At 41.5% G+C, this 26431-nt stretch overlaps 1 protein-coding gene across 2 annotated transcripts in view; it reads left to right on the forward strand.

Moving 5' to 3' along the window:
- The window catches only part of Trpm6 (transient receptor potential cation channel, subfamily M, member 6), a 144330-nt gene that overhangs the window by 15970 nt on the left and 101929 nt on the right, over nt 1–26431 (forward strand). For both annotated transcript variants that reach the window (XM_005408321.2, XM_013506547.1), the window contains exons 2-6: nt 5979–6052; nt 8300–8338; nt 14467–14644; nt 18386–18599; nt 23406–23530. In XM_005408321.2, coding sequence (XP_005408378.1) covers nt 5979–6052; nt 8300–8338; nt 14467–14644; nt 18386–18599; nt 23406–23530 — 630 coding nt within the window. The remainder of the gene's footprint in view (nt 1–5978; nt 6053–8299; nt 8339–14466; nt 14645–18385; nt 18600–23405; nt 23531–26431) is intronic.

A 26431-nucleotide genomic window follows, 5' to 3' on the forward strand; every position in this document is an offset into this window, starting at 1 on the left:
AAGAGAGGATGGAAGGGGTGACAAGACTTTATGGTCCACCTTTGTCACACACTCCTGGGAGGGTCACTGCTGAGCTCCTCTAACCCCCCAGATGGCTCTTTGGAGAATGCAGGAATGTTTCACTTAGAGTTTATATGAGCTAGAATTTTATCCTGAGGTTCTAAATGCTTTTGCCAAAGAAAATGGTGTAGGAAAATAGTAAAATTCTTACACACATAGAAGAAATGACATTTTAGGGACATCCCGTTTTTAAACATGTTACAGAAAAAATTGCTGCTAGCAAAATAGCACTTACTTTTTACTAGCAGCAAAAAAGAGAATAATATCCAAGATTACTCTGTGTTCACTTGCTCTCCCTCTCCTCTCCCATTGGGGATTTATTTACTTATTTATTTTTGGTACCGAGAATCAAACTCAGGACCTTGCACTTGCCAGGCAGGTGCTTGTGCTGCTGAGCTACACCCCAGCCCCTCCCATTGGGGTTTGAATGGGGACTTTTGTCCTGAGCTCCATCTGCAGCCTACTTTTTCTTTCTTTCTTTCTTCCTTGAGACAGGGACTCCCTAAGTTGCTAAGTTGCCCAGGCTGTGCATCTGCTTGAAATCCTCCTACCTCAGCCTCCCAGAGTTCTGGGATCACAGGCACACTCCCCTACACTCAGCTGTCCTATTCTTTTTCTGGGGATGTTGCTAAATCCTATCTCCTAGAAAGAGTATTCAGTGGAAAATCTGTCCATGCACCTCATGGTTGTGTTGGCTCTAATTTTCTGATGTTTTGAGTTTGGATACTGTTTTTCTGGGACCGTTATGTTTGGGATCCGGGGACCGAGATGAGGTATTCCTGCAGAGTTAAATAACACCCAGGCCCAGGCTCTGAGCTGACTCTTCCAAGGGAGCCGGCCTCCCTCAGCCAAGGGAGCCAGCCTCCCTCAGCCAAGGGAGTCGGCCTCCCTCAGCCAAGGGAGTCGGCCTCCCTCAGCCAAGGGAGTATTCATGTGCCCAGTTCATGCAGACAGTTTGTTCAGGCACCAGTGTGAGGGGATCCTTGCACCAGTGTATCAGTCAGGGTTTTACTACAGAAAGAGATATGAGATAAGGTACACAAATGTATAAGAAATGACAAGACTGGCTTATGATGGTCAGCCACAGAGTTGGATGAGGAAGTGTGCAGAGGTTGTCCGCACACTGGAGACCGAAAGATTCAGTCCAGGGTCTAGAGCTCACTGCAGTGTTCCGTGCAAGTCCCCATCCGGAGGCCGATGGGTCTGTGATTGGAGGGAGGCAGATGAGTCTACACTGGAAGGCTGAAGGATCCAAGGCAGAAGCCGAAGAGTCTGCACTACAAGTCAGGAGACAACATCCAAGCTGAGTGAGTGCCATTTAGCATTGGCATTTAGCAGGTCACCCATTCGCTGGTCAGATGTTAGAGTTTTTTGAAGGAACAAAAAAGTTTTTAAAAGAAAACAAATAACTTGTTACCTTTGACCACCTTCATCCTCTGTCACTCAGCCCTGTGGATGTTAAAACAATCAGTTTTTGAACATTAAGGAACGTGCCTCTAGGACGGTGCCTCCTGAGAGATTTTCCCGAGGGGATCTGTAAGCTTCAAACCCTAGGGTAGCTTCACTCAGCTGGGGCAGCCAGGCTGAGCTCAGGGCAGGGCACTTGCCTCCGTGCGTGAGAGCGGGCTGGGTCCTCAGCAGCGTAAAGAGAGCAGGGAGAGGACTGGTTTCTGTGAGCTGCGTGTAGACATTTCCCTGCAACTCCCCACCTTCACCCGAGGCCCAGGGTTGGTTGCAAAATCTGATTATGTTTTAAGGCCAAGCAAACTGAGTGGACACGATTTCTCTTTTATCTTTCCATGCCCCAAGTAACAACAGTGAAAATCCAATACAGGAAGACGGGCACAGTAGCTGCGGAAGGGGCATGGTCCCCATGGACAGCTGCTCCTGGGCTGCAGTTTCCTGCCGCTGGCAGGGAAGCCGGCACCGTGCATGCCTGCCCCAGGCCGCTGTGGGCTGTCAGCAGCAGTTGAAGAGTCTGCAGGGAATCCAGTGGAAAGGATGCCCTCCAGGAGGCGGGAGGACAGCAACACCTCCCCAAGGCAGAATTGCTTTAAACCCTCTCAGATGGAGGCTGCTTTTCTCTCTGATGGTTTTGAGAAGGAAAGCCTTCTCTTCTTGTTAGGCTTCGTGGGGAGCTCGGTGGAGGGAAAGTTCCCCAGCAGGGTGCCTGAAGCTCTGTGTGAAGTGTGTTCATTTTGTTTCCCATTCACCAATCTCTAGCTTGGGCCCTGGGGCAGTGGAAAGGATTGCACCTGGTGTAGGGGAGCTGGAATCTAGGGGAGGAGAGGTGCACCCCTAAAGGCTGTTCCACTCTGTCACAGGAGGGCTGTGAGGGGGCTGAGGAGGCAGCAGGTATTTTTCTGTGGAAAAAGTGTATCAGCGTTCCCAGGCCACTAACTGAAAACTAACCTTTACTTTTGGTATGGCCACTAATAACAGCTAAGCTTTATTGAGATATCAAAAGCCCCAGGGAGAATGCTAAACCTTTTTTTTTTTTTTTTTCTGGTACTGGGAATCAAACTCACAACCTTGCTCTTGGCAGGCAGGTGCTGTGCCGCTGAGCTGACTCCCCAGCCTGAGAACACTAAACCTTTAACTTACGTGATCCTTCATTTGTTCTTGGAGGGTCCATTATTATTGCTGTCATTTTCTCTTGGTGTTGGGGACTAAACCTAGGTCCTCAGATGATAAGTGCATGCTAAACCCTCAGCTGAGGTGGTGTCATTATCTTCTCTGTATAGAGGAGCAGTCATGGTTTGCCTTGAAAATCCTACACAGAGCAGCTATCCAGTCATTCAAAAGATAGGAACCGGGGGGCTGAGGATTTAGCTCAGTGGCACAGCACCTGCCTCGAAAGTGCAAAGTCATGAGTTCGATTCCTGGTACCAGAAAAAAAAAAACCAAAGGAAAAAAAAAAAAAAAAGGCAGGAGCAGCTGAGCTCAGCTTGCTTAATGTGTATATACCAGCTCCTATATGATGGGGGGCTTTTGCAGCTTTATTTACGTGTTTGTTTCATTTTGAGATAGGATCTCATTTAGTTGCCCAGGCTGATCTCAAGCGTGGAGGCTCAAGCAGTCCTCCTGCTTCAGTGTCCTGAGTACAGGCACACACCATTGTTCCTGGCTTGTAGCTGTATTTAATAGCTAAGTGTGCACATGAATTGTAATATCAATTTCTTGTCTGTTTCTTCCCTTTTATTTTAGTCAAATAAATTTTATTTTTCTAGTCAAATCCTTACACTGAAGTTCAAGACTCTAAATATTAATGTCCCAGGAGCAGTAGGCAGAAATATATGCCTGGCTTTCTTTTTGTTGTTGCTGTACTAAGGACTGAACCCAGGGCCTTTGCACTGAGCTATATCCCAAGCCCTTTTTTACTTTTTATTTTCAAACAGAGGCTCTCTGTGTTGCTTAGTTTCCTAAATAGGACATGAACTTGCAATCTTCCTGCCTCAGCCTCCCAGAGAACTGGGATTAAAGGGCTGTGCCGCTGTGCCAGCTTCAACTTTTCTTGGCAGCGAGAATCTCATCTTGTTTGCTGTAGAGTTCCCAGAATGCAATGTCAAAGCCTGTGCCAGGTATTTGTTGAATGAATTAATAGACTTAAATATTTTGAAATTCAGAACAAAAGCTTTCTAGAGGTCATATCAGCTCCTTCACAGAATCTTTGCCAGTGCTTTGCAAAGTTAGGTACTCAGTACATGTTGGAAGGAATACATAAATGGAGCTGCTAATTTGTTTGTTTGTTTTTCCTATTAATTATTAATGTTTTTGAATAGGAGACCAGTCTTGCTGATTCTGAATGAGTGTGTCATTTCATTCTTTTTCTGAGATAAGATCTTGCTATGCAGTTTAAGTTGGTCAAGAACTCTCCGTGATCCTACTTCCTGAGCCTCCCAAGTGCTGGAATTACAGGCATGCACCATTGTACTGAGCATTTTTTTTTTTTTTTCCTTTGGGTGTCATTTCATAGTATAATAAACAGATTTTGAATTTACTACTCAATTAGTTTATTTTACATTTTAGGACTTTGGATTTTTCTAAGTGTATGTTTTCAGTGTTTTGCCAACTTATTGTTTTTTGTTTTTTTGGTTCTTTTTTTTGGTCTTTTTGAGACAGGGTCATGCGGTGCAGTTCAGGCTGGCCTTGAGCTCACTTTGTAGCCAGGCTGGTCTTGAACTCACAGCAGTCCTCGTGCCTCAGCTTCCCAAGTGCTGGGATTACAGGTGTGCGCCACTATGCCTGGCTTGCCAACTTACTGAATGCCTTGAAATACATAAAAATACTTGCCAACCCAGGTAAAAGGGAAGAGAGTAGAAGGATTTGAGGTAACACTGGTCTTCATTTGGGAAGTTTCCTTGTTTGCAGATATGTGTTAAATGCACAAGGACCAACTGATCAGTCTCTACTGTCCCCTCTCTTAACAAACTCCAAACTCTGATTATCTTGACTCCTACCAGTAGTGAGCACTTGGATTTAGGGTGGGTGTGCATGGGACAAGATAAGTGTGTAAGGGATTTCATGAGTTGCCTCACTTTTACCCTCCCTCAGAGTTTTGAAGATACCTTGAAGATAGTGTGAAGGTGTACTGACACCTGGCTTCTGCCCATCACGTTTCCTCTGGGGATGGGATCTGGGGAGGTACAAATACAGATGGGCCTGTGCCGGTGTGGGGTGTGCAGATGTCCCCATAGACAGTCTGGCTTCCCTCCCTTTTGTCTCTAAGGTGTGATCGAAACATATGTGAATGTTTAAATTTAAAAAGTTTATTGCAATAAAAGACATATTGCCACTGATCTCCGTCAAAATGCTCCTCTTCACTTTGAACAAACTTATCCCATCATTCTTGTCACTTTCTAAAGCAGTGCTGGAGTTCCTCTTTCATAAGTGTCTTTATGAAATGTAATTAAAATAAAATATGATGAATGCTGCTGTCAAGTGGCATCCGGTGGAAAGGCATGCTCACGAAAACAGCCACACGTGTTGTTGCCCTTCACTCACCAGGTCTGGCTCTCCCTCAGAGTCAGAATGACCGTGAAAGGTAAACATCGTAAATCAATTCGGGACATCGAGGCAGCCACGACAGTGCAGCTAAAGGCACTCATGAAAGCGGGACTCCTGGCACTGCTTGAGAACGTGGCAAGGATGATGGGATAAATGTGTTCAAAGCAAGGGGCAGGATTTGGAGGGGTTTAATGTCAACGTGTCCTTTCCTGTAATAAACGTAAATAAATTTAAACATTCACTGCAGGTTTCAATCACACCTTGTACATATCTGTGTATAAAGCTATATTTGTACTTGTACACTCACGCCCTAAGGAGTTGAAGTATTTATCAGGATGAGCTCATGGGGTGGCAGGGCTCTATGGAAGGTTCCATGTCTTGTGCCTCTAGATAGACCCTAACACAGCTTTTAGGGGAGGTTGGGTATGACCTCTCTTTGGAGGAATGGGGTCAATTTTTTGAGGAGGAGGTGTGGGTCCCAGTGTCCTACTTGGATGCAGGGGCAGTTATAGGCTATGCCACATGCAGTGACATTGTCAGTGGTAAGGCACGCTTGAGACGCTGTGTCAGCTCTTGCCGGTGCATCATCTGTCCTCTGATGCTCTTCCCAGCTTCCTGTGAAATCCTAGCCAAAGTAGGACTTCCTGAGTGGGAAGTCTGAGTTTTGAGAGCTAGATATTTCTGCCGTAAGATTATGTTGCAAGACACAAAGGTGACATTTAGTAGCCTTACGAGAATACGTCAGCTGTGTCTTTCCTGGAATCTTGTGAATCACTTGTGAGTTTGTTTTGGGCTGGTCTTAGCATTTTAATGAGCGTCCATGACACCTACATAAATCTGGCCTATTTGGGCTGCTGTGGTTATGTTGCTTTTTCTCTTAGAAAATAATGACACTTTCTGTTCAATCTCAGAAATCCTGGATTGAAAGAGTGTTCACCAAGAGAGAATGTAAGAAGGTCATACCCAGTTCAAAAGACCCTCACAGGTAAAATTTTTTACTTACATTTTTTTAAAGCAATACTACTCAAAGGGCTGTTTGTAGAAATTTAGAAACATGACTTGTCTAGAACATTTGACAGTATCTCTAAGGTTAGTATGTGTTAATTTTAATGAGAGTTTTTTTTTTTTTTTTTTTTTTAATTTTACAAAAGTACAACATGATTATTCCAGAAAATCTGGTAAGAAAAGGGACTGCGTCAGTATCATAACTTCCTTCAGCCACAGTGCCTATGACAGTGGCTCCCGATAAACATCTGTTTACTGAACCAACAAAGAATAAAGCAACCACGCGTGCTGACATCGCTGCCCCCATGGTAGTAGATTTCCCTCCTCCTGATGGCAGATAGATGTTCTAGGGAAATAATGCATTCCTTCTGTGGAGTCTGGATCAACAACGTCTAATGTCTGGATTTGAATGTCCCAAATACTGGGAATATTCCTTATCCCCAGCTCAACTACTCATGGAAAACTGACTGTTGAGGACAGTTCAGGTTGAAGTGCTCAGATTATGCAAATGTGCAATTGTAGCTGCAGTTTCCTCCCCTGGGCTTTTTACTTGAGCAGGTGATGGGCAGTGGAGCGGATGGTTTGGGTTTGACTGCCCTGAGCTCTTGACAGCAGTTTGGAAACTCTACTTGTAGAACAAAGTTCAACATGGCAGGCTGGGAAAGGCAGAGGAAGAAAGGGTTACGGAAAATTCCCGGGGTAATCAGTTCCATGAAATTAAGATTGGATATCATCGCCCTGGGGGGACAATTAAAAGGCTAATAGAAAGATAATACTTTAATGAAAGGAGCTACTCTATTTTTAGACTCCTTTGCCCCATTGGCCTTATATTCAAGTTTAGAAATCGTAACTGTGTGCTTAGGAAGGGTAGCGTGGTGAGGTTCTTGAAATTCTAGTTCTTTGAGGATGACCAAAGAGGGCTCCTTGCCTGTGTTAAACATTGACTAGTCCCACCCTCCTTGAATTTATGGTGTGTAGGCCCTGGGACTGGAAATTCTCATTTTACCTGTGTGCCAGTGTTTATAGAATGCCAAGGTAACCTTGTTCTCCCCTCCGTCTTTTTGATTTCTCATAACGAGATGGTGGCTGCAGGGGAAAGTAGATTGAGTTCCAAGTAGCTCGTTTTGCTTCTAAAAATGGAAAATCATCTTCACAATTGCCTTGAACCTCATAAAAAAGTAATGAAATTACTAAGTCTGTTATTAACCCATAGAATCGCAGAACCCAAGAAGAATATCGGTGGGGCCAGGATGCGCTTGGGGTAGAGCATGTGCTTAGCCCCTGTGAGGCTGGGGGCTTGAGGCCTGGCACCAAGAACAGGAAGAAAAAGGAATGTCAGCAATCACAATGTCACGAGTGGCCCACAACCTGCTACATATTATGGAGAAAAAAGCAGTCTCTCTTTTTGTGCGATTATAAAAAGCTAATGGATGACAATGGCCATTCTTCCTATAGCTCTCTTTTTATGGGATTCTAGGAAGAGTCTCACAATTATAGCTTTTTTGTGGTTTTCCTCATTATTATGGACAGGAAAATGGTAGTGTTTCACTTTTTTAAATTTCAATAACATTTTATTTCCATTATTAATTCCTTCTAAGCATCTAATAAATGGTCTGATAGACTTGATTGTAACATCTTTTCCTTTCTTATTTTCTACTTTTTTTTTTTCTTGTCTTTTTGAAACATGGTTTTGCTATGCAGTTCAGGCTGGCCTTGAACTCACTATGTAGCCCAGGCTGGTCTTACTTGAACTCAAAGAAATCTTCCTGCCTCAGCCTCTTTGAGTGCTGGGATTACAGGCATTTGCCACCACACTTGGCCCAGATAACCCTTTAATCACTTTATGGGTAGATATTATTGCCAGATGTGAAAACTCATGCTTTGCTGGGGATTTAGCTCAGTGGCACAGCACCTGCCTAGCAAGCGTGAGCTCATGAGTTCAATTCCCAGTACCAGAAAAAAAAAAAAAAAAGAAAACTCGTGCTTAGAGGAATCGCTAAGTCAATGAGATTAAAAATCCAGGTGTTCTGGTTTAAGATTCCATGTTTTATTAATTATGTCATAGCTGCTGCCGCATAATTATACATAGCAAATGACATATAGAAAATATTATATATGAATGCTCAGCAATTCCTGATTTCCAGATCATTGCAGATAATTTACCACGTAAGCATTAATTACATTTTCAAATATATCAGTAAACTGACACTTTGTTTCTTTAACTCAGGTGTGTACCAGGCTGCCAAGTGTGCCAGAATTTAATCAGGTAAGACTTAAACAAACCTCTTTCTAACTCTTCATATTGGGCATGGACTCACTGTAAGGTGTATGCTGTTTCCCGTCCAAGGAAAGTTTTATAGAAGAGGTTATTGTTGAGAAAGAGGGATTGAATATAATTGGATACTTGAGTTATTGCAGATGTAAATGGTAAGAGCTTCAGCCAATGGAAACACTTGTGAAGCATTACCTTTTCATTTTACTATTCATCCTTTCATTTTCTCACATTGTATTTAGAGAAAAGGAGGCTGCTTCTTGTATGTGCAGCATGGTATTCGCTCTATGGCTTTTTAGTTATCTAAACACAATTAAAATTTATTAATATATTTAAAAATTTCACATGGTTCAAAAGTGAAGTGCAATAATGTGTGTACATAGCACTCATGTGCAAAAATATTTGTATAGCGTGCCAAACTAAAACAAAACAAATTTTAACAGTGATATATGTTTTAAATTACACATTAGTAACTGGTTTGCCTTTCTTTTTTTTTATGTCAGTGGAAGGAAATAAAAGTTCCTTAATTCTGCCAGGCGTGGTGGCGCACACCTATAATCCCAGCACTCAGGAGGCTGAGGCAGGAGGATCATTGTGAGTTCGAGGCCAGCCTGGGCTACAAAGTGAGCTCAAGGCTGGCCTGAACTACATAACGAGACCCTGTCTCAAAAAGACAAAAAAAAAAAAAGTTCCTTAGTTCTAATCATATCCTGAAGCTATGAATTGAACCAATGTTAAATTTATTTTTGAAAAAAATTAGAGTTCTCAGTTTTCAGGGTCATGGAGAAAAAACATGTAAAGGTTTCAGAGTGTTTGGGAAACACTTTGTAAACTTTAAAGAGCCAGTTAGCTACTGGCGGTTGTGATCCTTGTGCTTAGGACACTGGTAAATTTTCCTGGATTTGGGAATAACTGTGGCACTTTTTAGATTGTACCCGAGAACGTTGTTGTTGTCAGCCCCATATTTATGAAACACCTTCCAGTGGCTCAGTATCAGTAGTTATGCATTTATTTTGTCCTCCTACACTAATTTCTCTTGTCTTCTACAACCTTTTCATGAGCTACACACAGAATCCCAGAACTGGATTGCGGTGTAGTCTCTAGAATATTGGCCAGTAAATTTGGGTGTATAAACTCTGTAGATTTAAAAACAGTCCATTAGGTGCCCTTGAAAGAAGATTAGAATTTACATTTTTATTTTTTAAAAATTAAAACTTACTCATATATTTTAAAATTTCACATAGTTTAGAATGTAAGTATCAAAAGATGTGAAGTGAGGGGCTGGGGATTTAGCTCAGCAGCAAAGCGCCTGCCTGGCAAGCGCAAGGTCATGAGTTCAGTTCCCGGTACTGGAGAAAAACCAAAAAAAATTAAAAAAGATGTGAAGTGAAAAATGTCACAGGGAAAAATCCCCCAGCCACTCTTGCTGGTGGGGAGGAGGCAGCCCCATCCCCGTAATCTGACACATGGTTTCCACTAGTATTAGCGTTCTGAGAGTTCTTTCAGAGTTTTTGATTCACATAAACCAAAATGAAATACATATTTTAATTTTTCTCCAGCCATTTGTTTTCCATAGACATTGAGGCCATAGCAGAGAACACACCAAGCGCGCCATGGTGAATTTCCTGGTGCTCATTCGCTTGTGGGTGCAGGAGTGCCTTCTGTAGTTGGACAGAGAGCATTCCTTGTTTGCCACACAATACAGGTGTGTCGTAAATGATCTCTTTGGTTCTTTACTGATGGACCTTTAGGTTATTTAATTATTTGCTGTCTTTCGTAGTGCTCCACATTATTTGGAGCACCAACGAATAATGTGGGCCATCTATGAGATGTGAGCAAAACACAGTGACCGTTTAAATTAAACACATTTATTACAGTAAAATACACAATGCTGTTAATGCCTTCAGCATCCTCCCCCTCGCTTGGGACACACCTATGCTGTGGTCCTCCACACTTCCTGAGGTAGTTCTGCAAGGCCCCTTGGGTATCGTCAGTGGCACTGTTGTGGCTACCTTATGTCCTGAACGAGTTCAAAATGCTCACTTTTGATGGCCATTTTGACTTTGGAAAGAGCCAGAGATCACAGGGTGCCACCTCAGAGGAGTAAGATGGTGACACTTTGTCGTATTTTACAAGCCTGCCTTTCTACTGGATGGTACTCACTGAATTTTGATCAGAACTCATGAAGACACTACTGGAAGAGGTTTCCCGAGACTGCTTCTGAGTGGCAAGAAAAGTAAAGTGGTTATGATGTGATACGTATATGTGCCAGTTCCCCAGGATGAATGCAGTTATCATGTAATACAAACATGTACTAATAAAGCAAAGAATGCCAGGATAAGTGTGTGTGAAGTGAGGTATAATATTTTGAGAGAGATTAATATATTTAAAAAATTTAAATATTCCCTGTAAATTTTGATCACAACTTGTAATTCACATATATCTTGACTAATGTTTAAATGTGGATTGACAGTAATATATCATTTAGAAATAAATATCATCTATTGGAATGCATGTTCAAAGGAATTTTGCTATGATAGTGTGGTCTACTGTATTTTTTTGTTTTTTTCTTTTACCATACTGGAGATTGAACCCAGAGTATTCACACTGAGTTGCATCCCCAGCCTTTTTTCACTTTTTATTTTGAGAAAAGATCTCATTAAATTGCTAAATTGCCCAGACTGGGCTGAAATTTGTGATCCTTCTGTCTCACCTTCCCAGAGTGCTGGTATTACAGGGATGCTCCATCACGCCTGCTGTCTTCCTACATTTTACTGTGTACTATATCATTAAACTTTTTGAGATCTATATCCCATTGTGTATATTATATGCATGCTTATTTTAAAGTTATATAAATGTCCTATTATATACAATATAGAAACAAAAAGCTATGAAGGGAATAGATCAATGAATGATATTAGAATATTTTATTTAGTAATAGCAAACCCTGGTTGTTATTCCACAATATACTATTATTTAAAAAGAGATAGAGTTGAATGTGGTTTGTGTCTGTAGAACCAGCTACCAGGAGGCTGAAGCAGGAGGATTGTTTGGGCTCAACAGTTTGAGGCCAACTGAGCAACACAGTGAGACTCCATTTCAATAAAACAAAAGAACAAAAACAAGGACAAAAACTAAAACAGGAGATACAAAACCTAATGCTATATTTATGGTTTTCATTTCATTTTGTGACTTACCAAGAGTTTATATGAGAAGCAAGAACTGGTGTTGGTTCTGTTCTCTTACATTCTCGTGCTTTTATTTTTAGTATTTGTGTTGTAGTTTCATTTTTTCCCCAGTTGCTTGTCCACTTGTGAAGACTACTTTGGTTGAAACAAGTTAAATAAAATCCCTAAGTCTAGTTAATATTTATGTATAAGTCACGATGGACGAATGGCCTTGCATTCAGGAAGGTGGTTTAGTCAACTCTCTTCTTCCCAAAGTGAGGGTGCTTCATTCAGTCTCTATTAGCGAAAGTTTAATATTTTGCTTGCTTTTAAGCATAGTGATAAAAGGGGAGTTTTAATATTTTCTTGCCTAACTTCAGTGATTTTTTCATGTAATCTTCCCTTTTCAAGGCTCTGGTGTGGCATATACAATGGAATTTATTTTATAGCCTTAAGGATAGTATCTCTATTTATTTTACCAATGATTGAGAAATACTGAAGTCTTAAAGTGTAATGCTTTGCCTTGCCATTATACTTTTACAATATATTACTGACTAACCATAGAGATATATCAATGTGCTGGGTTTACTCTTACTCTTTTATTTTTTTAGGATCTAATTGTGTAGCCCATGCTGGCCTTGAACTTGTGATCCTCCTGCCTCAGCCTCCCAAATACTTGGATTATGGGTGTGTGCCACTGTGCCTAGATCATTCTCACCTTACCAGCCTCTGACACTTTCAAGTTATTTTGCTAAATTCGGTGAGATTAAGAAGATTTGAACTGAGTATATTGGTGCATGCCTGTAAATCCTAGTACTTTGGGAGGCTGAGGCAAGAGGATCACAAGTTGGAGGCCAGCCTGGGCAATTTAGTGACTTAGTAAGAGCCTGTCTTCAAACTAAAAAATGAAAAAAATGGCTAGGGTCATAGCTCAGTGCACAGCTCTGGGTTCAATCCTCAGTACTCAAAAAAAAAAAAAAAAAAAAAAAAAAGATTAACAAGATTTATTAAGTTTCAGGATTGCCTCAATTAACAATTCCAGTAAAGGAAAACTTTTTATTTAATGTACTATTTGCTTTTCTTCTAGCCTGAATCATAGCAGATTAGAACCATTTCATGGAAGATTTAGTTGAGAGATTTCTTTGTTGGTAGTAGGTATGCGGATATATGATTTTTCATCATGGAAACTTACAAAGTTTAATATATTCAAATTTTTAATTTTCCTTGAGATTTCTTCTGATTTATGAGAGATAAGAAGTCTATCATTCTTTTACAAATGGTATTTACTATGTTTTCTGTTAATTTTTATACGTTTAGTTTTATGAAAGATTAATCTAGTAATTTGGTTCATTTTGTTACATTGTAGAAATTATGACTATTTATTGTTATTTTAAAAGAATATTTGTTCAAACTCCTCTCCTTTAAAGTTACACTATATATTAATTTATTTTTTATGTTCATAGTTAGTCTCTTTTATGGCTTTTTTTCTTTTTTAAAAAATTTATTTTTTGTTTTTTTGAGACAGGGTCTTGCTGTGCAGTTCAGGCTGGCCTTGAGCTCACTTTGTAGCCCAGGCTGGTCTTGAACTCACAACAATCCTCCTGCCTCATTACTTTTTTTCTAATAATGATTTTATTTGCACCTATCTCAAATGCTACATCTTATTTTGCACTGATTAATATTTTTTCATTTTGATGTGGATAATTAGTTTTACATGAGGACATTGTCTTACTGTCCTTAAGCAGGGCATGTCAGATATTTTTTTATGTTTTACAAACAGCTTTATTGTGGTATGCTAGACCTAGAATAAGTTGCACATATTTATATAATTTGATTTTTAACCATCTTAACCATTCTAAAATGTGGAATACAATATGGCTTAGTACTTTCATATTGTTTTGCAACAGATCTTCAAAAGTTTTTCATCTCGAAAAACTGAAACTCTGTATTAATAAATGACTCCCAGTCAGGCATGATGATGCATGCCTATAATCCCAGCACTTGGAAGGCTGAGGCAGGAGGATTGCCTCTAATTTGAGGGCATCCTGGGCTACACTGTGAACTCAAGGCAAGCCTGGACTACATAGTAAGACGCTGTCTCAAAAAGAAAAAAAAAAATTAAATGACTCTCTAAAGCCCGTGACAATCACTATTCTATTTTCAGTCTCTAGGAATCTGATTTCTTTAGATACCTCATGTAAGTGGAATCACACAAAATTTGCCTTTTTTATGACTGCCTTATTGCAGTCAGTGTCACATCCTCAAGGTTCATCCGTGTTCTAATGTGTCAGAATTCCCTTCTATTTTGGTACTGGGAATTGAACTCAGGACCTTGTGCTTGCCAGGCAGGTGCTATGCTGCCGAGCTATATCCCTCGCCAAGAATTTCCTTCTTTTCTAATCACATTCCACTGTGTGTATAGACCACATTTTATTTGTCCAAGAATCCATAGGGGTATATTTGGGTTTCTTCCACCTGTGGCGATTGTGAATAATGCTTCTATGAACATGCATGTACAATAGAGTTTTAGTATTTTTTAAAACCTACTCCAAATAATTCTTCTATCCAGTCCAGGGAAAAAGCAATTAGAGTATTTTTAAATTTGGAGGATAATCCAGTGTTAAATGTAATATAAATCTTACTGTGAAATTTTCTTTTTCATTGCTGGGGTTGAGCCCAGAGCCTCATGCATGGGCAGCAAATGCTTTAACCAATTAGCTACATGCCTCACCCTTTTACTTTTTATTTTGGGGCAGGTTCTTGCTAATTTGCCCAGGCTGGCTTCAAACCTGTGATCCTCCTTCTCTAATCTCCCAAGTAGCTGGGAATATAAGTGTGTACCAGTATACTCAGTCAGTGTGAAGTTTTCAGAATTATGACATCGATACGTTACCCTAGAAAAATGTAGAAATATTGGGTCTCTTTGTATTCTGAAGTTTGTCTTCTTGGAACTAGGTGCTACTGTGGCCGATTGGTTCAAGACCACCATGGGATAGATCATGCCTGGACCCTCTCTGCTGCCAAGGATAATGAAAATGAGCAATGGTCTGTTGAAAAGCACACAGCGAGAAGCCCTACAGATACCTTTGGCACTATTAATTTCCAAGATGGAGAGCACACCTATCACTCCAAGGTTTGTTAATAATCCACATTGTTTTGCCAGTTTTGGACAGAGGATAACCTGAGGTATATCTCCAAGTATAGACAATCAGGTGGCCCTGCTTTATTGCAGAAAAGACTCATGGGATTGATCTCCTTGTCAGAACTGGCCTGATCCTCTCTTCCCTTGGGTCTGACAGGCATCACACCTTTCCCAGATGTGATGTGTCTGGCTCTTACTGGGCTGGTTTCTTTCCTTCAGCAAGCTTTTATGAAGCTCTGGTTTCTGAGGCAGCTGCCAAAGGATAGCTGGTCCTGAAGGAGTGTAGTACCTTTACTCCTCAGGAGCATGTTGTGCTAGTCAGCTTGCCATTACTGTAGCAAATACCTGGGGAGAGGTCTTCTTTGGCTTGTGGTTTTAGGGGTTTTGGTGCAGCCACTCCCTGTTGCTTCAGGTCTACAGGAAGGCAGCACACTGTGGCAGGCAGCGTGTGGAGCTGCAAACCATTCACTTCACAGCCAGGTGTGAAAAAGGAGAGATGGCCTCCCGTCATCTCTTCCAAGCGCACACTCCTGGGGACTGAAACCTCCCTTCTAAAGGCCCAAATACCTCCCTGTGGTGTCAGGGATGGGGACTAAGGTTTTACACCTAGACCTTTGGGGGACATTTAAGATCCAAACCATAGCGTGGGCTTTAGCTGAAGACTAACCGTAGCAATTACCACCAACTTGTCACTGTGCATCTCTCCTGTGCTCTTGTGAGGACCTCTCAGGAAGGGTAGGCACCCTCTGAATGCTAATACTTGGCCTTTCCCAGCTAATTTTTCTCCTATTCCTCGTAGGGCAATTTTGCCTGTGATTTGCATTGTGTGTTACTCCTCTTTCTGCCACTGTGACAAAATGCCCTAGTTAATAAATTTAAAAAGAGAGAAAAAAAGGAGGAAAGATTTATCTTGGTTTATGATTTCAGAGGTCTTAGTCTGTGGTTGCTTGGCTTTGTTGCTTTGGCCCTGCTGTGGCACATCATGGCAGGAATGTGTGTTAGAGGAGATCTGTTCTTTTCACAGGGGCAGAGAAGCAAAAAGAGAGATGGGAAGGGGCCAGGTCTCAATATCCCGTTCAAGGACACACCCCCAATGACCCAGCTTTCTTCCAGTGGGCCACACCCCCTGAAGGCTCTACCGCCTCCCACCAGTGCCACATGCTAGCCACCAAAACGTTGGCACAAGGACCTTTGGGGACGCTCCTGTCCAGGCTGTAGCACATTAGGGCAGGTCAGCCATCCTCTGCTGTGTTCCTTGAGCGTGTTAAATGCCTGCTGCTTGTTAGGGCAGATGGATCCCACCTCAGGAAAGCTCCGAATCAGCTGTTCCTGGAGTGTGAGTATCAGTTCCCCAGATTTGAGATAAGTCTGTCCTAGTGCAGCCCTAAAACTACGTCCTAATGCAGTTCTACAGTAACCTGCATTTTTAGTTGTTAGTCCCAGTGCATTTAACTTTGTGTATTGATGCCCTTTTTTACTCCTTGTTGGAAGCTGATCTTTATAAAACCCTACACACACTTTTTCCTTTGAGTTTGACTCTTCTTGCATTTGTGTTCCTTCTTCCCCACCCTCACTGATGCTGTTTTTCCCTTCCAGGATATATTTAGGGGGGTGCCTGTACCCTCCGTGTCCCAGTGCTAGCTGTCGCATGAAGGAAGGCTCTGGTTGTCACAGAGGGGAGGGTGCTGAGAACAGGGGACAGGTTCTTCAAGAAAATCATGATGCCCTGTATGACAAGAAGGCCACCTGACAGTAGGGACAGCTAAGCTAAGACCTGAAAGGGGAGGGCAGTGAGGAGCTTGTGCAAAGGTCAAGGGAGACCACGTGGAAAAGCCCAAAGCTGTGTGACTGGACAGCCCTGAGGAGTCACACGCTGTGTGCTCAGTGCCGAGCCCTCTGTATCTCAGCGTATTTGCCCTGACCTCTCGGAAGAGAAGTGCTTGCTCAGAGCCTGGGTGTCACCTCAGGCTGCAGCGGCTCAGCAGGAAAGGTTGAGAAAGCTGGTTATTCATTTTCCTGTGCTGCACTCTTTTCCCAGAGTTCCTCCCACCTCACTGCACAAACGTCTCAGGTTAATCTCTGCCTGCCTGTTGGTTTTGGCCTAAGGGAATTAATTATAAAGGAGGTAGACAACTGGCTAAAGTGAGTCATTAACCTAATGTCATTTCAGCTGGCCTTTGGGAGAAAGACTAGCACCAATATTTGTTAGTTCCTCAGGCTGTTTATCCCCAAATCTCAAGGAGCAATGTCCTCCAGGACGGAAAGGATTTAGAGCTGAAGGAGCCGATCCTGAGAGGAAGAGCTGGGTCAGAGAAAGGTGAACTACACCAGACAGGCTCCTTCACCCTAATTCATGACCTGGGACAAATACGGGGGTCCACTTGTGTACTTTTCCCTGCCCTTTCAACATGCAGGAAAGCCACGCAGCTGAGTCCACATGTGCAAACGGAATCACGATCATCTTTAGACTTTCTGACACATTTCATGATAGCTGGACCCTCCAATGTTCAACATTCTAATATTTTCATTATGAAATAGGGGCTGTCTTAAGAAGCCTGACAACGGGTGGGAGACTTTTTTAAGCTGCTATCATTTGGAGCATGGTGTGATAAATTCTATTGCAGATCTGGAGATTACTTCCTGTGTTAATGTTTGGCATGGTTTGTAATTCACCACTTTGTATTTTCTTTCTTTCTTTTTCTTCTTTCGTCTTGCTTATTCTTGCTTGGTAGGCATACGCTTGCAGAAGGTGAAATCTCTATATTACAGGATTTGAACGGCTTGTGTGGCTGCATTTGCTGGAAAGAGAAAGCCCATCATACCATATGATCCTAGGCAAATGCAAGATCATTGGAGAACTACTCGCTGGTTTAGATTTCCTTCATCTTTGTTTCACATTTTTTAATACTGGCTGTATGGATTAATTGGGTTCATGTTGGCAGATTCATAATGCACCTATGTGCTTTGGGCATTTTCAACCCCCATTCCCGCATCTTTTCTTTGCTCACATTAAATATTGAGAAACAATTGTTCTGTGAAAAGCTGGTTTTTTGTTTTTTGCTCTCTCTCTCTTTTTTTTTTTTTTTTTTTTTTAAAGGTTCTCATAATGTAGCTCAGGCTGGCGTTGAATGCACTCATACTTGTAGCCTTGGGTGCCCTCACACTTGTGGTGATCCTCCTGCCTCAGCCTTCCAAGTGTTGGGATTTACAGGGATGTGCCACCACATTTGACTGAAAAGAATTGTTTTGGAAAAGGAAATAATTTCAGAGAGGTAATAGTACATAAAGGAAATGGTTAGAAGGTAAAATTTACACTAGATTAAATACAATTATGCAAATATGAAAAGATCAAGTGAACTAGAAGCTTTAGCATTTATGAAAAATCACATTTCACTCACTTACAGTTTTTTCTTAACCGGTTTGCTGGTGTAGTACTTTTGGGCAGCTGTTTGAAGTATTTCTGCCTCACCTCAGGCCTTCTATGGGACACTGGGATCCAAGCCTCCAGCCAGAGGAAACTTTCCTACAGTGGTTTATAATTCCCAGAAGGAACTTCAAGGGCATGTCGGGTCTTTGAAAAGCAAATGTTTCTTTTGTGTGAAGGTGAACTTTTAGAGAGATGCTTGACACTTCTTTCTGGTCTGAGCCATTTCAGCTACCCTGAGGTGGGTCGTGGTTTCTGTACCTGGTCGGTGTTTTTCACAGTTCTGTGTTCGTGTATGTGTCTTCCAGTATATCCGCACTTCTTATGACACCAGGTTGGATCATCTGTTACATTTGATGCTGGAAGAGTGGAAGATGGAGTTGCCCAAGTTGGTGATATCTGTCCATGGAGGCATCCAGAACTTTAAGATGCCCTCCAAGCTGAAAGAGATCTTCAGCCAGGGTTTGGTCAAAGCTGCAGAGACAACGGGAGCGTGGATAGTCACGGAAGGCATCAACATGGGTAAAGGGGGTCTATGCACCACTTTCTTCTCTCCCTCCCTCCCTTGCTGCCTCTGCCCTCCCTCCTTCCCTCTCTCCTTCCTTCCTTCCCTCCTCCCCTCCCTACTTTCTTCCCTTTTCTCTCTTCTGTGAACCAGGCAGTACAGCATCAAATCCCTCCTCTGCTACACTCCCAGCAAATGTGGTGTCAGAAAGAAGATCAGAAATAGCGACTAGTGATTAGAATCTAGGTCCAGAAGACTCATAGGCCTTTCCCAGAATGTTTTCATCGTTGTCAAAATATCACATTTTAATATCACTTTGAGTAAACTTCTGGCACGGGAAACAGTCTGTCCTGAGCTTTCGTCTATTCAACCAAAACTCTTGAGAGCAAGTGACCTCTGAAACAGAAGGGTTTATGGCACCACTGCAGATGCCAGTCAGGAAAGGACTTGGTCCCTTGTCCAGTTCTGTAACTACTAGCGGCAGGGCTGGGGAGCAATTGGAAATGTGTCTGCTGGAGCTGAGAGGCAAGGGCAATCGTGTGGTGAAATTTTGGGAAAAGAAAGACTAATACTTATACTGAACTCCCATCAGAGCTGTGCAGAAGAGGTGTGGAATAACCTGAGGTGGGAGAGAATGGCCCACGGAAGGACCTGTTACTTCTGGATGGGTTGGGGACAGCACAGTGGCACTTGGCCAGCCACCTGGGGTCTTGAATCAACACACCTTAAAGAGTGTGGAACAGTTTTTTGTTGGATTTGTCTTTAGCTGTTCACTGATTAATTTCTCTTATCTTTTCCCCTTTCTGTCATCTGACCCTTGTAATGAAATATAGACCACTTCGGAAATGACCTTTTGTCAGGACCAGTAGGAGGTTACAAGGGATCTCAAGCCCAAGGACGTGTGCAGGGAGCGTGAGTCTGGACACGGGGTAAACGCATGCCGTTGTCGCCAAGTTCTCAGATGCTGGGCATGAGTGACATGTATGATACTGCATCAAGGCCTTGGGCCTGAGTGGACAATTTCTACTTTTTTTAAGGACGTGACTGTCCATAAACTCGCTGCCTCTGTCATTGACCTGTGTATAGTCCTTGAAATTCAGCTGTAAGCATCTCGCTCCTTCGCATCTGTGTATGAACTGTCTGTACCATAGAATCACCTGAGGGGCTTTCAAACAGTCACTCCCACACACTCTTCCCCAGGTGAATTTGAGACTTTCGGGTGTAGCTTCTGAGGTGTGTGTGGCGTGCAGCCAGGTTCCAGAACAAGGGGCACCACAAACACTTTTCTCTGTGCAGGCTGTTGCTGACCCGTGGCTTTCCAGTTCTTTTTTGCCTTTTCTTTTTTGGTGTGGGATCCCCTAGCCAGTGTCTCCAACTGAATTCTACCCCTCTATTAGGATCAGCACTTAGAGGCCAGTGCACCCGTGAAGCAGGCCCTTTGATGTCAACTAGAGCTCCACACTTTTGTCCAGTTTCTACAGTAGGGACTGCCTATGGCCCTTGTGTATCTGTATTCGCCTCACATGTTAGAGCAGTCCGTGCACCAGCTCTCTTACCTGGAGGTGGGCCAGAGGCAGGGCTAGGCATTTGCTAGGGTTTGGCAACATATACCCAGTCAACAATTTGTTTTGGCTGAAAAGAAATGAAAGAAGACCAACAGCAAAAACAAAACAAAAACTCAAAACAAGCCAAAATAAAACCAAGGGATTTATCCTGTCACTATTAGGTAACATCTTGTGCATGTTACAGATACTGACTGTGTCACATTCCTGGAATAAACTCAATTGGCAGTCCTGAGTCCGTTGCACAGTACTTATTTTACTTCCAGTAGAAAAGTGGTGAGTTGGGGAGGTTTTGCAGAGGTAAGAAGAAAGTAGACTTGGACAAAGCTTTCTCTTTAACTAACTGCATTGCATGCTTTATTTTATTTAATGCTTTAAAAAAAAGAAACTGTAGCCTAGGACCAGCCAACTTCAAGGGAAACTTACACAGTTGTGTGCAGATGATTAAAGTAGTTCCTGTGAACAAAACAAGTGGGAAATGGGGAGGAGCATTTGGAGCTTCCCTGATCTGCAGTCAGTTTGCCCAGTTCAACCACAGGCCCTCCAAGGCATGACAGTTTGAGGCGAGGACCCTGAGCCAGCAGCAGCTGCACTGATCTTAGACCCCAACCCAGACCTGCAGAATTGGAGCTTGCATTTTAGCCTGGAAGGCGCTTATGCACATTTAAATTTGAAAGACTCTGCTTAGGAGCTCCTGCGTACTCTTGAGATGCTCCTGAACTGTAGTTGAACATCACTGGCCATGACAGTTAAATCGAATGCCCGCAGCCTTCGGAATCTACCTCGTGTGAAGTGTTTCAGTAGGTGCTGTGCAGAAAAGGTGAATAACGCAGGTTCTAAGTAAGGGACAGGAGTGGTCTGGGACAAGTGGACAGAAGGCGAATAGCTAGCAATTGATGCTGACTAGGTTATGTTGGAGGTGCAAAGTGTTGGGGAGTACTAGGGAGAGGAGATGAATTATAGTTTGAACTTATGGCTTGTTGAGGGCTGGGTGAAGGCTATAGAAGCTGGCACTGGTCTTAAGCAGGACAGAGGTGGCAGTTTATTGTCAGACATTCATCTGGAGAGTAAGGCATGTGTAGAAAGAGCAATAAGGCCACTGCTGATGGTATGGCCATATGTCAGGGACAGGGACAGTAAGGGAGCCTGGGGCCAGATTGGGTGCCATTGGGTGATGAGCTGGCATTGTTCTCCATGTGGCCGAAGACCCAACGGCTTCTGAGTAAAGAGAATGAGTAGGGGGGTGATATGGTCAGATTGAGTTTTGTAGGTATTCTCAGCCGAGAACTTGTATTATGATCACAGGAAGATCAGTTACCGCAATAGCAGCAGTAACAGCAACAAGGTTGGTAAACCGGGCATTAACCTGGTTTAAAAATTAACTCAAGAATTACAGTCTTTATCTGGATAGATGACTCCACAGTTGGTACTGATCTGCTCCTGTGGTTATAACCTGGAGAGATGACTGTGGACAAAGTTTGGACAATGAACCAGAGGAGAAGGTGCCAGACATAAGAACGTGATCCAGGCACTCTGCATCAGGTGCATGCAGTATGCAGGTGTCTTAATCTGTGCTACTATAACAGAAAACCTGAGACTGGTCATTGATAAAGAATAGAAATTTATTCTTTTGCAGTTCTGGAGGCTGGAAAGTCCAAGATCAAGGCATCTACATCTGATGTGTACTTTCTGGCTGTGTCCTCACATGGTGAACGTTGGAAGGCAAGAAAGAGACATACTCTCAGAAGCTCTTTTGATAGATGCTTCAGTCCATTTCCGTGGATGGAAGGCCCTACTTCCAAACACTGTGGCCCTGGGGATTAGATACTTCCTGCGTGGATTTTGAAGGGGACCCATTCAAACCATGGCACTGTTATTTTTTTCTGGGCTAATGACACAGTTACAATCATTACTAGGCATAGGAAGAATATGTCGTATAATGCAGTATTGGGACTAAAGGTCACATTAGATCAAAGTCAAAAGGCTGTGGACTGTATGATTCCAACTCTATGATGATCTAGAAAAGGCAACTATGGGAACATTGAGAGATCAGCGGTTGTCAGGAATTCACAGGGAGGGAGGGATGAGTAGGCAATTTCTAGAGGGTTTTCAAGGGCAGTGAGATAGATTGGTGATACTGCATTGGTGAGTGCATGTCACTGTGCTGTTGTCAGCACACAGAATACATAATACCAAGCATGAACCCTCATGTAAGCTGAGGTCTCTGAGTGGTAATGGTGTGTCAATATAAACTCATTGCTTATATAAAAGGTATCATTCTGGTGGGAGATATTGCTGGCAGTGGAGGCTGTTTTTGTGTGGAGTGTACTGAGAATTTAAAATCTTCTGTTCAACCTAAAACTGTCCTAAAAATAGCCTATTTTATTTTTATTTTTATGTTTGTCTTTTTGAGATAGGGTCTCGCTATGCAGTTCAGGCTGGCCATGAGCTCTTTGTAGCCCAGGCTGGTCTCGAACTCACAATGATCATCCTGCCTCAGCCTGCTGAGTGCTTGGATTATAGGTGTGTGCCACCATGCCCAGCCGATAAATAGCCTATTTTAAAAAAAAAGTCTGATTACTTAGATTGTTATCTAATTTCTACAAATAACTAGCTGTAACCTTGGGTAAGTCTTTGGCTTCTTTGTGTCACTGTTTTTGTCTATAAGATGGACCCAAAAAAATGTTCCTGCTTAAAGTGTAAATACACATTAAGCTAGTCAACATTTACTGACATCTTACAACATGCCAGTAAGCAGCAGCTACTATAATTGTAGTTATTATTGTTACTCCCAGAGGGCAAGCAGTAATGCATTACTTTTTAATACATTAAGTCTGGAATACTGGTGTATATTGTTATTTTATTAGTTTCCTTTAATCAATTAAGGAAGGCTGTTTTGCTGGGACACTGGAAATTAGAGATCAAAATACTTAGAACATTCCTGATGTCTGGGCTGGGCTTGCTGAGAAAGGATAATGTGTAGAACATTCTGGCCAAAGAAGAGTAGGCTCAGAACTGAGCTTATAGGCAGAAATTGTCTAGAGGGAGATTGTAATTACTCAGGTCTAGAGGTCAGCGATAAGAGAAAGAAGCGTTAAGAGAGAACAGAGGAAGTCAAGATATCAGAAACTGATTCCACTGTGTCAGGAACTTTCCCTTAAGAATGACTCTGTGCATACACTTGTCTGAGTTTCTTTCCGAATCACTGTTTTGCACGATTAGTGTGAATTAAAATTTGACTTCTGTACTGGTTGTTCATAGGAATTTCCAAGCATGTGGGGGATGCCCTGAAAGCCCATTCCTCTAAGTCCTTAAGAAGAATCTGGACAGTTGGAATCCCTCCTTGGGGTGTCATTGAGAACCAGAGAGATCTTATTGGAAAAAATGTAAGTAGACACTCCTTTCACAGCCAAATGTCCATGTGACACTGTTCCTGGATGTCTAATTGACATTCACATGTAATATCTCTAAAACCAACTCTAGCCTTCCTACTACATCCCTCACCCTATTTTGTGTATTTATTTTTAATTTCCTTTTCTCATCCATATATGTTATTGTAACAGTCACATCCATCTTGGGGACCTGGCACATATACACATCAAATCTTCATCATTTTCCTTTCCCTTGTCTTTCCCCACCCGTCTCTCCCTCTATTTCTGGATTCCCCTTCCCATCTCCATGAAGGCTGCCTCTCTGTTTCCTGTCAGCTCTCTTTTATTTAGTTTTTAAAATTATTTATATTTTGGGTTTTTAATGGAAGAAAAACTATGTGATATTTATCCTTTTGTATGTGATTTGTTTCACTTAATATTATGATCTCAACGTACATCTGTTTTTCTACAAATGACTCAAATTAATCCTCATTAGGGTTGAGCAGTACTCACCCAATTTTAGAAAACGATGATCCAGTCTTGCAGTTGCTCACGCTAGAAACCTCTGATTAATCCTCTTTGTCTCATGCCTCAAACTTGATCCATCAAAACATAGCCAGCGTCTGACTTCTGATTGCTTCCACTGTTACTGAGTAGGTTCAAGTGATCATTATCTGATGCCTAAATGACCGTTGCCTTTCCCGTCCGATTCTTGTCTCTTATTGCAGTCTATTATAGACACAGTGATTCTATAAAATACTAATAAAAAATTGGACTGAGGATATAGCTCAGTGGCACAGCACCTGCCTGGGAAGCTCAAGATCCTGAATTCTATTCCTGGCACCAAAAAAGAAAGCCTTTTTGGGGTAAAACTCCTGAATGGCTCCTGTTTGGCACATAGCCAGTATATCTGCAAAGATTTGCATGTGGTAAAACAAAGTGCATTCTTCTTGTGGTCCTGACTAGTTCTCTTCCCGTGCCTATGTTACTTTCTGCTCCATTCATTTCTGTGTACTGACTCTTGGAACCTATCTTGTGTGTTATCTATGGGTTGGGCTAAGTCTATTTATAAAACATACATGTTTTTATCAATCATTAGAAAAGATACAAAGAACAAAAGTAACTGCTGTTAATATTTTGGTGTGTTTTCACTCCAAAGATTTTTCTCTGTATGCATATATATGTAGAGTTGAAAATGCATATTTTAAAAAAAGTAACATTAGAAACTCACTACAAACTTGCTTAACCTTATCACAGTTATTTCTCTATGCCAACTAATATAGACATTCTTATTTTTCTAAAATTTTTATTTTAGAAATTTTCAAATATGTGAAATAGCAGAGTAATGATTTGCTGTGTACTGTCTCCCAGCTTCAGCATTTGTTGACACATTGCCAGTTTTATTTCCTTTGTCCCCCTCCTCATTTCCAACAAACCCTCTTCATTATCTTGAGGCTAATTCCAGACATCCAATAACTTCATCTTTAAATATTTCAGTAGGTCTTTCTAAACTATGTGAACAATTTAAGAAAACATAAGGGAGAAAGGTTGAAGGGAGGTGAGTAGAATGGGAAAAAAATTAAGATATATCATGTGCAGGTACAGATTCTCTATGATGAGTGTGATCATTATATATAGCAAATATATACTAATAAAGATAAGGTCTGTCACCACTGAGACCTGGAAGAGTTTTAAAAAATATATATAAATATATGCATAATTATATATATGAAATCACAATGCTGTTATTATGACTAAAAATTTACACTAATTCCTATATATCATCAGTAATTCCTGATCATCATCAACTCATCCAGTCAAGCTTTCATTTTCTTATTTTTTTTTTTCCTCACATGGTGACCTTTTATACCTGTGGATTTTCTCAGGGTGTCTCATAGTTTTTAATAGTTTGATTTGTTTGTGCAAAAATGTTCCATACATTGTGATAAGGTAATAAATAGAGTTTCCTTTCTTTTTCTTTTCTTTTCTTTAGGAGGAATGATTTAACTTAGCTCACAGGGTTAATAGATTTTTGTTTTGTTCACTTTTTCATTGAATTACTTTATTTTTTTCTTTCTTATTAGTACTTGTCTGTAGTATAGTGCATAATGACCACATTCCTCATGGGGAGTTGGTACATGTACATAACACATCTTAGTTGTTTTTTACTTCCTCTCTCAACTTTTCCATCCATCTCTTGGTCTCTTTCCCATATGCAATATAATTGGCTCAGCACCCAGTTCTCTGTGGATAGGTTGCAATACTGTTAATGTCACAAAGGTCATTTGGGTGTTAGCATACAAGGAAAAATAGCTAATAGCAACAACTGTACCTCCCTGGCAATATCAAATCAGCAGCACTAATATCATCCAAGACAAATTGGACATTTGCATACCAATAGACTTAGTAGTGTACCACCCTTAATCTTAGAAATCGATAATTACAGTATGAACGGTAAGACAAGCCAGATAGTGACATACAGCAAATACTTACTAAATGTGAAAACTATTCCTCCACGGACATTAGAAAAAATTTCAATGATAGTAAGTAGAGCTCTCTATCTAAAGATTAATAAAGCTTAGTGGTTATACTATTGATGAGATGGGGGTTGGGAATGGGAGAATGCAAAAAGAAAAATTCGAAAAATTAAACAGTGAGCGATAAGAAACAAAGTGAGACAAAGGATCCTATCAAGGGGTAGAAGGATATTTTAAAGAATTAGGTAAAGGTAACAGAAAAAAAACAAGAGACAAAAAAGGAAATATGGAGAATTTAAAAATGAAAGAAAAAAGGAAAGAAAGGAAAAAGAAAAAAGAATTAAGAAAAAGAAAAAAAATGACAGAACTTTTCCAAACCTCAACAAACTTGTGAGGGAAAAAGAGGAAAGAGGGGGAAAAAAAAAAACTAAAAAACGAA

This window comes from Chinchilla lanigera, unplaced genomic scaffold, assembly GCF_000276665.1.
Source record: "Chinchilla lanigera isolate Chin_1 unplaced genomic scaffold, ChiLan1.0 scaffold00111, whole genome shotgun sequence".
NCBI classification, from domain to species: domain Eukaryota; kingdom Metazoa; phylum Chordata; class Mammalia; order Rodentia; family Chinchillidae; genus Chinchilla; species Chinchilla lanigera.